General features: G+C 45.3%; 1 protein-coding gene across 6 annotated transcripts in view; it reads right to left on the reverse strand.

Moving 5' to 3' along the window:
* The window catches only part of IGSF9B (immunoglobulin superfamily member 9B), a 115,274-nt gene that overhangs the window by 54,929 nt on the left and 45,011 nt on the right, over positions 1-15,334 (reverse strand). For all 6 annotated transcript variants that reach the window (XR_014214128.1, XM_082201350.1, XM_082201349.1 and 3 more), the window contains exons 4-5: positions 6,138-6,289; positions 3,000-3,117 (exon numbers count right to left, since the gene is read on the reverse strand). Coding sequence is in view for 5 of the 6 variants with exons in the window: in XM_082201350.1 (XP_082057476.1) it covers positions 3,000-3,117; positions 6,138-6,289 (270 nt within the window). In the remaining variant the exon portion in view is untranslated. The remainder of the gene's footprint in view (positions 1-2,999; positions 3,118-6,137; positions 6,290-15,334) is intronic.

Raw genomic sequence — 15,334 nt, forward strand, 5'->3', positions numbered from 1 at the left:
TCCTGTCTGAAACCCTGAACAGCAACTGTAAGTAGAGACAGTGTTGAGCAAGATGAGCCAAGCGTCTGACTACATACAAGGAAGCTTCCTGTGTTCCTGGGAGGTGAGGACACGCTGCAACATTTTGTTGCAGCATGATGCAGATCTTTGGGCACTCCAAAGCATATCCACAATGCAACTAATCACTGCTCCAAAATGTTACCCTCCAAATGGGGCAAGGAGTCTTCAAAAGGGGCTGCACCTCAGTGGCTGAGCGTGTTCTTTGAAATCAGAACATTTAAATGGCTTGGAATGGCCACTTACGCACTTATGCCAGTCAAGAACAGACAGCGTGAGTCACAGGACACTGTGGCCTCATCCACTGGCCAGTGAACCCAGAATAGCCTGAGCCCTTCCAAGAAAATATGCCATCAGCAAGGGCAGGACAAGGGTTGCAGGTGGCCTCACATATTGACCCGGAGGACTGACAGCTGGGGGAACACAAAATGTCATCTCTCTTCCCCTAAGGGGACTCCCATCAGAACCCACTAGCTGTTCTCTGTATTGCTGCCAAAAGAAACCAGGGGAAGAGAAGTAGCCCGTGCTCTTCTGGATCTGTCTGCAGAATTATTTCTCCCTTCTTTATTTCTTTTGCTCTTTCTGTTCCCTCCCTGTTTTTAAAATGGTGATGCTGCAAACTCGAACCGCAAGCTGTCCCAGCTCTTAAAGAACAGGAGGGACCCAACTGCAACAATAAAAATCAATGCACAGACAAATCCAGCTTGCAGAACAGCTGTTAAGCAAGCAGGAGGAAGGGAGCGGGAAGGGAAGTTAATACTATCGATGCAGACACAGGAAATCAATACAAAACGCTCCCCCTCTCCCCTCAAGGCAAGGCCAAGGCTGCCAGTTTGGGCTCCACCTGCTTTCTGCGAAACCTTTTGTCTCCCATGCAGGACAAGGAGGCATCAGGCCTCTGCTCTTTTACACACACACACACACACACACACACACGACCCACTGCTCCTCTTTTGCATTCCTTGGGTTGTTCAGCTGAGCTAGCAGCCTTCAGCGCTTTTTAGATGTCTGAGGTCTGGACTTAATGCTCTTGTTTATTTATTGATGGCATTGTGGAGGGGGGTCTTTTTTTAATGGAGGGTTGGGAAAGAGGCTCATCTCACTGGCTGAAGGTTATGTGGCCACATGCTCAGGGTCACCTTCAACAGATGCTGCTGTTAACTATTCTTTTAGCAGGAGGCACTAAGAAAAGTCTAGGAAGCACAAGTGGGGAGGCCAGTTGGACTCCATCTCCCATCATCTCCAGCCAGCATAGCTGATGGTCAGGGATGATGGGAGTCTTAATCCAGCAATGCTTGGAAGGCTGCAGGTTCTCCCACCCGTGCCAGAGAGCACATAGGAAGACAGGGTGGACGATGCTAACTCAGAATCATAGAGTTGGAAGGGACCCCAAGGGTCATCTAGTCCAACCCCCTGCAAGAGAGGAATCTCAGCTAGTTCAACACCCTGCAAAAGCGTTTGTGGCCAAGACTTTTGGGGATGCAGCAAGCCTCTCTCTACATAAAACAGCACATTGTACAAATCTGCACATGCAATTTCCTGTCTGAGAAATACAGGACCACGAAGAATCAGGGCTGAAAGGTAGATTCCACACACAGCCCAATTCCAACACTGTCCCCAAACCAGCATTTTACTTCCCTACACAGGAGTAAATAAAAACCACCTACATAGATGATTAAAAAAAAAGATGTGGAGATGCAGTTTAGGGGGGGGGGTCTCAGCCTGCTCTCTCTCCTTATCTCAGCCTCTTCATTAACTCTCAATACTATCCAGCCATCATGCTAGCATGTGAAGGGACAACCAACCACTGGGTTTTGATAGACAGATGCTTGGAAGAATTACAAAATAAGTTTTGGGGGGAGGAGGAGTATCAAATTTCAATAGTATATATATATTTCTATGAATCCCTTTTTTGCATTTTTTAAAATTAGTTTTATATGCCTCCCTTTATCAAAAGATCTCAGGGCAGTTCACAAGAGAAAAACACAAATAGTTAAAACCAGTGCTTTTTTCTGGGGGTACGCATACCCCTAAACATTTTGTGAATCTTTTTACTTTTGTCCATTTACTGTATTTATGTTTCCCAATTTGAACTATAAAATGGTGATTTTCTTGAGTCAAAATGAGAGTACCCCTAAACATTTTTAAGGGGGGGGGAGCACTGGTTAAAACAGAAACATTGCACTCCTGTTGCAGGCTATTGCACACCTTGGTGTTTGTGAGACTCTGCTTCTCCCTTATTTCTCATATTATACGCAACCCACCATGCAGAGGGCATGGTAGGGCAGCAGCACTCACCTGCACTCCCAACAGCCAAGTCACTGATGAGTACCAGGAAGGTTGGCGCTGTGCAAACATGGCACGCTGACCTCTTTGCCACCTCTCCTCTCCCAGTAACCAGCAATGACCCGGCTGTAAAGAGATCAGGGGAGTGGCACGACCATGCCATCCACACCTGCTGTACGTTCATGCTTAAGAGAATCGCAGGGCAAAGGAGGAAGCTACTGTTCGTGCCGTGAAACAGAAAAGCCAGCTCACAAAGTTTACCAAACCCAGAAGAACAGTCTTCATCCGTTAGCCACTAAGGCATTTCTCTAACGACTTCAATTGTACACTAGGCAACAACTCCTAAACAACTCAGGTTCCAGTGGCTTCCTAAAAAGAATAAACAATGCAGCCATTGCACAGGGTCATACAGGACAAAAAGTGAAATATAAGACCTAAAACAAATATAATTAAGTAAAATATGCTGCTGAAGCAAGCATCAGTTGTAGCACCAAATGGTTACCCCCAAGCTGCTGCTGGACTGCAACTCCCATCATCCCTGCCTAGTGGCCATGCTGGCTGGGGCTGATGGAAGTTGGGAGTCCAGCAATGTCTCTAGAGCACCAGTTTCCACACTCCTGTTCTAGGGAGCCCATAAGGACTCTCCAGCTAGTTACCTTGGACAAGCAAGCGGGTAGTGTGCACAGCCTCTCCCTGGATGCTATAAGCCCGGCAGGTGTAAGCGCCCCGGTCATCCCGACTAACGGAAACAACAGTCAGACTCCCATCACTAACCTGAAGAGGGAGAAAAAAAGAGAATGAAAGTTCATCACCCAAAACCATTGCAGATACAAACATGTGCATGAACACACACGCACACCCCAGCTAAACCTATGTGCAGCATTAACTTCATGCTTTCATTCCTTCCCAATGCAAATAGCAGCTTCAGAGGGGCATTTTTTGACAGGCAGGGGAGGAAAGTGTTAAAACACCACCTCCCTGATCATCACCATCGCTCCCACAATGGCTGCTATTTGCATTTCTAAAAAATATGCATCTAGACCATTTCTAGCTGGTGTCACACACACACACACACACACACACACACCAGTATCCCATGCCAGAAAGCATGAATCTCATATTAATGACTTTGCCACAATCTAGTTCAATTTTGTATCCTGCATGAAAATGGAAAATTGTTCAGTGGCTCCTCCATCAACCCATGGATGACTATAGTGAGACTTACAATGGACATCATGTACTGAATAGCTAAATCAACACTGTACCTCTATGTTCTTGTTCATCATCACCCCATCTTTCCTCCAAGGTGGCATACGTGCCCCCCACATTTTACAATCACAACAACCCTGAGAGGTAGGTGAGGCTAAGATGCGGTGACTTGCCCCCAAACACTCAATGAGCTTTATGACTGAGTGAGGATTTAAACTCTGGTCTCCCAGGTCCTAGTCCAGCACTCTAACCAATAGAGGAAAAAGTGGGAGACACAAATGGAAAGAACTCTTACCTTTGTACTGTTGGCTACATTCCTGCCAAGTGAGCCCCAGAGGTTTATACACAGAAACACACACACACACACACACACACACACACACACCTCCATCCAGGCAAGCAAAGGAATGATCACATTTGAAGAACACATTCCAGGCATACAAAAGCGATCAAGGAGTGCATGGATGAAGCAGGACCAGGGAGGGGTGGAGCATGGGGAGAGGAGGTAGAGTTTAGAGAAAGTCCCAAGGGCCAGACAGAAAAGGCTGGAGGCCTGCATTTGGCCCCCGGAGTGTGAGGCTGCACCCTCCTGCATCATTTTAGCTATTCATTTGTTTATTTAACAAACTTTATACACTGCTTGATTGGAAGGAAACCTCCAAGCAGCTGAAACAAACATGAAACATTAAAGTGTTCAATAAAAACACAGTTAAAAACATGAAGATAAAACCAACAGCAGCTAAGAAGACATAAAACACACATAAATTCTAATTTCAACCCATGTGCAACTGCATTCATTGTATGTGCCTATCTTACAGTTTAGCTTTTCGTATTTTAAACTTCATCCATCGTTATAATTATTCCCCCTGTTTTATACATGTTATAGAATGAAATAAAGAAACCCATACATGTAACTTCTGCAGGTCTGGACAGGCTTGCTGAAACAAACAAATGTTTTATGTGGGCTCCAAAATGAGTACAGCGGAGGCACCTGCTGATGTCAATAGGCAGGGAGTTTCAAAGTGTGGGTGCTGCCACACACAAAGACTGATTTCTTACACATGTGGAACGAATATTAGGGGGTACCTAAGCCCCTTTCTGAATGGGGATATGATAATCCCACCTCATCCTGCCATAACACACTGTGGACAGCCAAGCCCACTGCAGGGTCACTTAAGCTACCATACTTTTATTCCCACGTTGCTTTGTTTAGCACAAGTGTGAAGTGAGCATACAGACAATGCATGTATTATTTCCTCCACCTTTGATCCATCCTCTTCCACCCCGCTGCCAACGCGAAGCTTCATTTCACTTCACCCTTCCATTTCAGCTCATTAACAAATGACTCCTAATTATTCTCGTTGGTGCCGGTACCAATTCCAATGCCTGATTTGCCAATTACAATTCATACAGATGGAATTCCTGGCTGAGCAAAGGACAGAGGCTTTTCCGGGGGGTGGGGGAGAAGAGAGCATTTATGAGAAAGGATGAAACAGGGTGGTCCTCTCTGTGAGATTTTGATGAGGGTATGACGGAGCTTTGCACCCCGTGGGGCGATTGTCACAGCTCAAGACAGCAAACATGACATATTTAGAAATGCATAGTGTTTTTTTTTGTGTGTTTTTTAAAAACCGGAAACAGTAAAAGGGTGTTCAGTGCCACAGGCACTGCTAATTGATGTGTGAATCCTTCCCGATTTGGGCATTGCATTTCAGAAGGTTCTCAGGACAATAAGTCCATGAATGTCAGCTGGTAAATACTTGCAAATCCAATAGCGGTACCCTGTGGCCATCCAGGGGTTAAAAGTACTGTTTGCTTGGAATCACAAGATCAGGAGAGTTATCAAGCACCTGCCATGTATAGGTAGGTAGGTAATATGGCTGGCAAATTTATTTGCCTTTCTGGTGAAGTTGACAGAGAATCTCTCTTGCAATTTCCCCTAATACACCAAACTTCAGTGGTTCTGTGCCTACTGCTTTGGAAGCGAAAACAGAGCCATCCAAAAAGAGAAAACAGGATGCTGGACAAGACATGACCCCTCTCATGTTCTTACATTAGCCCAGTACAGCATGCTTGGATCACCAGCAGCTCTCCAAGCCTCATCCTGGGTTCTTTCCTAGCCATCCTACCCACATTCCATTGAATGTGGTGATGCGAGAAATTGTACCTCCCTACATTAGGCATGGGGTGCGGGTGGCGCTGTGGGTTAAACCACAGAGCCTAGGACTTGTCGATCAGAAGGTTGGCGGTTCAAATCCCTGTGACGGGGTGAGCTCCCGTTGCTCGGTCCCTGCTCCTGCCAACCTAGCAGTTCGAAAGCACGTCAAAATGCAAGTAGATAAATTGATACCGCTATAGCAGGAAGGTAAACGGCTCTGGTTCGCCAGAAGCGGCTTAGTCATGCTGGTCACATGACCTGGAAGCTGTACGCCGGCTCCCTTGGCCAGTAAAGCGAGATGAGCGCCGCAACCCCAGAGTCAGCGACGACTGGACCAAATGGTCAGGGGTCCCTTTACCTTTACATTATGCATGCAGAGGATTTCCTCCATCCTTGAGCTGTGGGGCCCTTCTGAGCATGACCTTACCTGATATTTATTGTTGGCACCTAAGAGATCCCCCTCTTTCAGCCAGGTGACGGTTGGCTTAGGGTTCCCGAAAGCCATGCAGGTGAGTGTAATGCTGCCGCCTTCCTTCGCCTCTACGTATTGGGGGGGAGTTTCTGTGAAGGTGGGGGGAGCTGCCAAGGAGATTGGGGAAAAAGAAGAAGTGAGAAGGATGATGGCACACGCCCTGGCCACACATTCCGAATCTGCTTGAACTTGAGCATCGCTGGCCTACAAACCCTTTGCAAATGCAACATGGTTCTCTTGACCCACACATAGGTATGGATGCATCATACCTATGTGACTTTTATAAACTTTGTTCTGTCCTGTATCCAATTCAATCTGCTATTTCTTCTTAGGGAGGGTTGGAGGAATGAATAGGTAAGAAAAACACACATTTAATTATTTTTTTCTTTGACATATTTTCTCACATTCAAAGTGCATTTTGGTAATATCATTTGACCGAAGAACTTCAAAGGCACGTGAAATCCAAAGGAGGGGCTGTGTTCTGATCCGCACAACAGATGGGGGTGTGTGTGGATCAGGTCTGTTAGCATTGCCATTCCCCCACAAAATGGATTCCGTCAAGCATCCCTTTACCTGCACAGGCTTCAGACAACGTTCCAAGAGTAAGCAAAAGCATACAGTAAATAGCTAAAGAGTGAACAACTGGAAAGTGGATTTTATATAAGGTTCTGTCCAAATTTTAGATAAAGGTTCTGCAAACCTTCCAGCTTGTCAATATCCTTCTTAAACTGTGGTGCCGAGAACTGAACACAGGACTCCAGTTGGGGTCTAACCAAGGAGGGCAGCATGAACTATTCTTCGCAAGGCACACACACACAAAGAGCCTTGTGGCACTAGACTAACAGATGGCATAAGTCTTTGTGGATCTGAGACTATTTCAGACACATGAAGTGTTATGCTCGGTTGGCAGATACCTTATTTATATATACATACACATTCATATGCAGAGAGAATATATATTATAAGCAGTGCGAGCAAAAGGCTATGAAATGCACGAAGCGTAGTTTGCGACATTTCTATGCAAAACTCTTAAGTATACATTCAAGCAAGTGCAGTGACCTTTTGCAGTGGCCATTTTGGCTAATGTGAAGTATGAAAGGAACACCCTCTCCATCAAATACAGGAAAATCTGCCTGCGTTACTCCGGGACCCATTCACCCCACCATTGTAGGAAAGCTATCAAAATGCACAGATGCACCACAGTGCAGATAACTAATCTGCCTTTTGATTAAACAGGCTCTGGGAGAATTATAATATAGGCCTAATCATAAATAGCTGTTAATTCCAATTTTCTACGAAGGCATTCCAGCAATTTCAATTGACTCTGAAAAGAACTGATTTTTGGGTAACCACCCCCAGAAAACGTTGCTTATTTTCTGAAAAGAAAAAAATTAACTAGGCTAATGTGCTCAGGGTGGAGGGGCAAGAGAGGGTGGGGAGAGAATCATAATGTATGAATTATAAATTCTTAAGAACACGAATTCTACTTATATTGCACTGTTGGACCTGGAGGATTAAGTCTGCAATAAGGTTATTTAAAAACCAGGGTTTTTAAAATTAAGTGTTCAGTGTCATATGTAGAGGAATGGCGGATTCCTTGGAACCGGAGACATCTCACTGGTGCGAAGATGCTGTAGATATATCTGATTTGCAGTTTCCAATGTGAATTATACACGCTGCCAAATGCCACCCTGGCCGTCCTCAGGGGGCAAAACCTTAGGAGTTGGCTGGACTGAAAGAACTAAATCCCATTGAATTATGGAAGGCTATGGACCAATCCTGGGAAGAGGCTCTGATGCAGTAAAAAGGTGGCATGTGGGATATTTTGCCACTCCTTTGATAAGCCACAGATCTCAAGTCAGAGGTCTAATGTGGCTCAGAGCCAACCCAGAGCCCTGGGTTCACCTGTTCATATGGGCTGGGGAGCTTCATGCCTTGGGAGCTGGATGTGGCCTTCAGGGTGTCTCTTTCTGTCCCCTAGGACTCTTACATACATACTTACTTACTTACTTAAACTTTCAAGTAACACTACATCATGAAAATATATCAAAGTGGTTTATATTAATAAAACCATGCAGTAGAAGCATCAGGAAGTTAAAAGCAAAACAAAACAATGCTGAAAATGAACACCAGTAAACCACTGTATAAGGATGTATTCTCAATTGCCTGCCTAGGCCTGGCAGAAAGGGAAAGTTTTCAGCAGGCATTTAAAAGTTGGCATAGAAGGCCAACTTTTGAGTCTGTATTGGCAGAGTATTCCAAAGGGCTGGGCAGCTTACATTAAAGGCTTAGGATTTCTCCACGTTACCAAACGAACCACATGTAGGGAATAGTCAATGATGTTTCTGCAGATGACCTCGGTGCACAAGCTGGGGTTGAAGGGTCCAGGAAATATCTCTTCCCAAGCCACGCCTCCTCAGGCCACATATCCCTCTTCCCAGGTCACACCGTTCACTGATCTTTACCGTCTACTGGCGTTTTTGAATGACTGGAAAGTGCCCTTGAACTGCGGCTATACTTCACGTTGGCCTGAACGAAGGCTGGAGGAGTGCATGTGTGGGTGTGCGCCTGTAAAACATTTGACTTTTGCATGGTTGAATGTGGCCGTTGGGTTGAAAAAGGTTCCCTCAGCCCTCATCTGGGGTCTCTGATGAGGTGAGGAGGCAATGAAGATTATGCCCCCTTCCTCTGCCCAAAGTCTTAAGGTACGCACTAAGAGGTCTAATCACAGCAGTTCTCTCTAAGGGTGCCTACCAGGGACTGAAGAATCTATCTCCATTCCTGACATTCATTCCAGTCTGGCAGAGCAAAAAAACTCCAGAACTCTGGAGGCCAGAACCAGGTAAATCTGACCACCTCACATGCAAAGACCGCCATAGACGATTACCGCAGCATCTTAAGGCACATTATTTCGTAGACGTTGCAGCAACATGACACTGGAATCAGAGGCTGACAACTCTACCATGCAGACAGCCGCAGATGTAAGGCCTTTGAAATTTTCTTGTGTGGTTTTGAAAGCTATTCTATGTCACAAAGAAACAGGGGAAAGGGTTTGTAATACCCATAAGCATTCTGGCAATTGTAGGTTTTCTCTTACACAGCTTGGTGAGTGAAAGCAACTTGAGATGTTAGCCCCAGCTTTAAAAGGAAGGTTGTTGTTTGGGGAGGGGGCAAAACCCTCCATTTGGGCTCCCAGCAAGCATTAGGAACATCATTAGCCCTTAAATACAATGCCACAGAATTCCAACTTTGCCGTCCCATCCCCATCCCTTGGGGCAACTGAACCAGACACAAGTTAGTTAGTTTTTTTGCGATTCATTAACTCCCCACAATGCAGCCAGACTGGTGGGTTTCATTCTCTCCAGCCCACAATGTCACAGTGTTGCGAGCTGCCACCGACATGGCCCAAGAAGTGTTAAACAAAAACGAAATCCCAGCCACACTGGAAATGGTTTGAATGTTTCATTCTCAGAACACACACACACACACCAAAAGATGGTAACGTAAAAGTCTCAAGGTCACGGCTTATGCAGGAAAAGATTTGCTCTTCGTGCTGCTAACAATGGTGAACCAAAGGAAAAAAGGAAGAAAAGAAAGAAACCCTAAGGATGATATTCCAATTAAGGCTGAGCTAAAGGTTCCCTTTGGAGGCCAAAAAGAGAGGAGAACAATCTTACTTTTTAACAGTGTTTTGCTGTCTTCTAATTTGCAACAGCAATATTCCTTTGGGTGCTTGTAAACCCCCCCCCCCATTTTTTTAAAGGTTGTTTAGAAATCCGTTCCATCGTGACATATAGTCATTCCAAGGGGATATTTTTAAAATAAAATAAAATAAAATGGTGAGGCAGGAAGAATGGGAGTGCTGCTGCCATCCACAAGATTATTCATTTAATTAAGAAATTTATATATAGTGCTTCATCAAAAGGCCACGGGGAGTTTTGAAACATAGCAATATGACAAACAACACACCATACATGCATAATGTAATATACATAAAATACACAAAAACGAAAGCTATATGGATACAAACCATAGTATGCATTTGTGGCAAACTATTCATAAATTATTTCAGCCATTCACCCAAAAGCCTGTTGGAAGAGGTGTGTCTTCACCCATTTCCTAAAAGAAGCAGCTATGTGCTCAGATGCACCTCAGTGGGCAAAGCAATAGGCAGACCACTGAAAAGGCCCTTCCAGGGACTTCATCCTGTGTAGGGACCATCACCTTCACCCTATTTTGCACCCATTTGGGGACCCATACTGGAAAACCACCCAGATACCCAGATACACACACACACACACACACACACACACACACACACCATTTTACCAATTGCAAACGAGGTGCAGAATTGGAGGTTCAGTCCCAACTGCTATAGGATGGTTTTACACTATGTTGCTCCTCTCCTTTCTAGGCTATCTATAATCTATATCTATATCTCTATCAATATCCCTATCTCTTCCTTATACCGAGTCACACCTATAGTTCACCTAGCCCTCTTCTAATTCCCCACGGTTTCAGGCAAGGCATTTCTCTGAGACCCAGCATCCTTTATTTGGAGATGATAGAAAGTGAAGTTCATCTCTGCCACTGAGATATGCATGCAGGCGCTCGCCGCCTTCCGAAGCCACGGCCCTGGTGATAGCAACTCCCAGCAGGAACTGGTGAGAGGGGGAAAGGGAGAGCTTCAAACAGCCCTGGCTCTGAATTCCACATCCCATTACGAACCTTCAAATGCAAGCCTGGGTTATAGTGAGGTCTGCTCCTACCATCAGCCAACCCTCCCCACCAGTTCTCACTACTTCCCCCTCCAAGCAAGTGAACCTTTGCGAAGGGGGAGTGTAACCACGCCTAATTTGCTGGGAGAGCCAGGAGATGCCTTTCAGGCCTCTGCTGGATCAGGCCAAAGGTCCACCTGGTCCAGAATCCTGTTATCACTGTTACCAACCAGATTCCCCAAGTGGGAAGGCTGCAAGCCAGAATGAAGTGCAACTGCACTCTTCCCACTCAACTTGAAAACCATCTCTTCCTGTTGGGATTCAGGGGGGTTGTAGTTTCCTAGCTTCCCAATTAAACTCCATTCAAGGGCACTGACTTAACACTTTCAATAATTTAACTTTTAAAAAGATAGAGACCTCTTGATATCAGGGGAAGAGATACAAACCAGGGAAAACAGTCAGGCAAAGCCAGCAAGCCCCATGATTAACGGTGGATACGCTCTAGTCCTCAGTTCATTTATGTCACATTCAAAAAAAAAAAAAAAGCATCCAAAATGCTGATGGGAAAATGCAGCACTGTCCAGAGCCTCCCCAAAGCACTTTACAACTCTGAAGCCTGCATTGATTATTCTGCAAGTCAGAGAACCTCTCTCTTCAGTCAGCCATGATGCAACAACAGTGCCCCTTTGTCCCAAGGTAGCGTTGCTTGATTTTCTAAGGGGTACAGCTGTCTATGATCAGTGAAAATGTTTCTATGTGTATGGGGGGGGTCCCAATAAAATTAGGTCTAATCAAATCCTAGTAAACTTGAAGAATTATAACTATTGTGGCCTCTGAGCAGTACTGAAGTGACCTATCCAGTGAGGAAGCATTAAACCTGGCACCACCGTAGATATGAAGTTGTCAAAATGAAAATTCAGAAGCAGCCTTTCTCCTAGCAGTGAACTGCAAGGGCAGGTGTGTGGGGATCCTGTGTCCCTCTAGATGCTGCCGAGGTACAACTCTCAGCATGCCTGGCCATTGGCAATTCTGGCCAGGGCTGATGGCAGTTGTAGTTCAGAAACATCTGGAGGGTCAAATGTTCACCATTCCTGCACTACATGATCTTTCAACAAACCCTAGAGGTCTAAACATTTTCCCAGGGGTGGTTTCCTTTTTTTAAAAAAGTGCCAGCCAAAAAAATACGAAGACATTTCCCCATCAATGGAGAAAAAAAGACAAAGACACACAGGGGGAAGCCTGTGATTTTTACAAAGCGGTTCCTGTTCCATTCTCTGAATTGAGACATGACAATATGCCGCATTTTGCAAGACTTCAAGGCTTAGCTAATTAGAGCAATAAAATAAAATAAATGGAACTTCTGATGTCCTTGGAGCCAAGCCTTAAAGCAAACCCCGGCCCACGGTTTCATGCAGGCATAGCTCCTGAGCTTTGCCGCCGCTTGCAAATCGTGCAGCTGGAACGAGAAGCAGAGTCTGCCTCAGTGAGCATGCCTCATACTTCAAGAAACACACATTCAAAGGATGCTCAGTTGAGTGCAAAACTCTTATTAAAAGTTAACGAGGCCAAGTTGCTCATTTTCCTGGAGGTTTGTTCCTCCCATCTCCCAGGCACGTCTTTTAAGTTAGGCACAGAGCAGAGCCATTTAACGAGGTCACTCACTTTCCCCTCTCTGCTTTTCAAGGAACACTTCTGCCCCCCCCCTTTCCGACATCGCTGATCACCCCCAAACACTGTCACAGCTTATGAAAGTCGCAGGTGACGAATCACAAGCATTAAATGGCATGTCTGAAAAGGGCATCGCAAAACAGGTCTGATATGCAGGTGAGATGCTGCAGCAGCCAGACACACCTGCAGTTTCCTCCATGGTCAACAACTCAGCTTCTTAGAAAAGGATGCACCAGCATTTTGTATCTCACCTACAGAAATGGGTTACCAGAAAGCAAGGCAACATTCCTCAGGGAGATGGATTAGGTCCACGAGCTGCTGTTTTCCTGCTCATCCCCGCTGCATGTTAACCCTCCAATATGACATCCTTACCAGTCCCTGATCAGCACTCCTCCCTCTCACCTGATGACATCCCATAACGTTATTCTACTACAGGGGCAAGGGACATTTTTCAGCCCAGGGCCAGCATTTGCTCATGAGTGACTTTCCGGGGCCCACATGTCCAGAGTGAGCAAGGCCAGAGGCAAAAGAACAAAGGCTCTTACCTTTGTCCAAATGGACTATATTTTCATTCATGCAAAAGCCAGATCTTTGCATAAACATCTTTCTCCATCTTCCATGCTGGTAAGCAAGAGCCATTATCACAGTTGAAGGATATATTGCAGCTGGGCAATATCACTCAAGGAAAGACCAGTGAGGGATGGGGGCATGGCCTGCGGAGATTTCTATGGGCCACAAAGGGGTATCTGGAGGGCTGCATTTGGACCATTGGATGGTGGCTTCCACCTCCTTGTTCTACTGAAAGCCATCTCAGCACAGGTAGCTGCTACTTTTGTCCCAACGCTAAGCAGCTCATGGGAGATGCATCAGCTCCCTGTATAATAATATGGGTCACCTCCTACAAGGCCGGTTTTAGGTAATTCCTCTCCCTCTCACTGGAACTTGGAGGCCTGGACTGCTCCTTGCCACCCACTTACAGCTTCTCAAACCTTGCCACTAGATCCCTTTTTCGGCTCCAGAAGAGTCACTGAGCTCCAGCACCCAGCTACCAACAGGCTGCTGCACACCTGCTCCACCTCACTTGTCACTGCTTCTCCAAGACTTCATGCTTACCCTAGGGTGCTATGCCTTTTTATCAACAACAGGACACTTGCACTTCCTTAATGTGCTGTTCCTCCTTGGAAGCAGGAACTGAAAGCTCTGGGAAGCAGAGGTACTTTCCATCTGTTGCTGCCATGATAACTTGGACCCCAGTAAGCTATTCACGCCTAGACCTCAAGACCCTCTAACAGTAACCTTGAATCAGGAATATCCGTCTTGCAGGGCCACTAGCCCTTGACTCTACTGGCACAGAATATGAGGAGGGGACTCTTTTTCTGATAAGAAGGGTTTATTGTCAGACTGTGAACCCAGGCCTGGCTCCTCTCACTTAACACATCATGTATCCAGGCAGTTTGTCTTCATCAGAGGCAAGATCAACAGTTGGATGCCAATGATGAAGTACCCTTTGTTGGCTTAGGCAACTTCTTCCTGTGCAAATTCTCCGCAAAACCAGTGTGGTGTAGCAGTTTCAGCATTAGACTAGGACCTGGGATAGCATGGATCAAATCCCCACTCAGTCATAAAGCTAATAGGGTCACCTTGGGCCAGTCATCGCCTCTCAGCCTGAACTACCTTACAGGGTTCTTGTCAGGCTAAAATAGGGAGAGGGAGGACCACGTTCACCACCTTGAGTTCCTTGCAGAAAAGATAGGGAGTAGAGGCAATAATTGAATGAATTTGGCAATCAGCAGAGAGGCCTCTGGCCTCCATCAGAACAAAATTGGTGGCAGCTAAGAATGAGCTGTCCATGGTCCTGCAGATCTTGACTCCACTCCTAACTGTCTACCTCCTCAAACTTCTAAGTTTCCCACATATTTATGTTGCTGTCATAGTTTCTACCACTTGGTTGAAAGTAATCCAAAACTGAAACTTGACATTTCAGCTCTGCTAAGCCAGACAAACTCTTATAGCTACATCCTGCAAAGGGGCAAGAAGGCCCATGCACCAGCCAGCAGCCTGAGGAGACATTCTCTCCCTCCCTTGCTCCCCACATGGAAGCAGCCATGTGGGATTACCTTCTAAGATGATCCCATGGGGGGGGGATGCTGTGGAATGCAAAGTCAACGGGAGAAAGTTCAGAAGACAAAACGTGTGCATGAAAAGCTTGCTGCTACATGATAGGAAAAGCTGAATAATTGCATTCAGGAATACAGCTGTGGTCACTTGTGCAACAGAAAAGGGATTTAGTAGTTGGGGTTACAGAGAAAATTACAGCCTCCTGTGATTTACTCTATAAATGTCAACTTGATTCAGTGTTTAGGTAGCCAAGCAATGTTACTGAACAGACATTTCACCACAGGAGGAGGGGGAGGCAGATGGATCTAACTACGTGTACAGCTCTATTCGTTCTATTCTCAACTATCCTCTTACCAAAGGAAGCCTCAACAGTTAGTCAGCTGTTTTAACCCCCAATTCCTTCTCAATATATTTATCCAAGCAAAATATAGTAGGTTATTATTAATCGTATATGTATTTGGACAATAATATTTTATACATAATAACATATGGAAATGTAACTGATTACGGTAAATATACTATATTATCTTTTTCTTATTGTATTTTTGCACTATTTCTTTCTCCGTTTTCTTTCCTCTTTCATCACTGAAATTCTTTCAATAAAATGGTAATTTGTTTATTTTTTAAAACCCAATTCCTTCTGTTACC

The sequence above is a fragment of the Podarcis vaucheri genome (assembly GCF_965113315.1).
Source record: "Podarcis vaucheri genome assembly, chromosome: 15".
NCBI classification, from domain to species: domain Eukaryota; kingdom Metazoa; phylum Chordata; class Lepidosauria; order Squamata; family Lacertidae; genus Podarcis; species Podarcis vaucheri.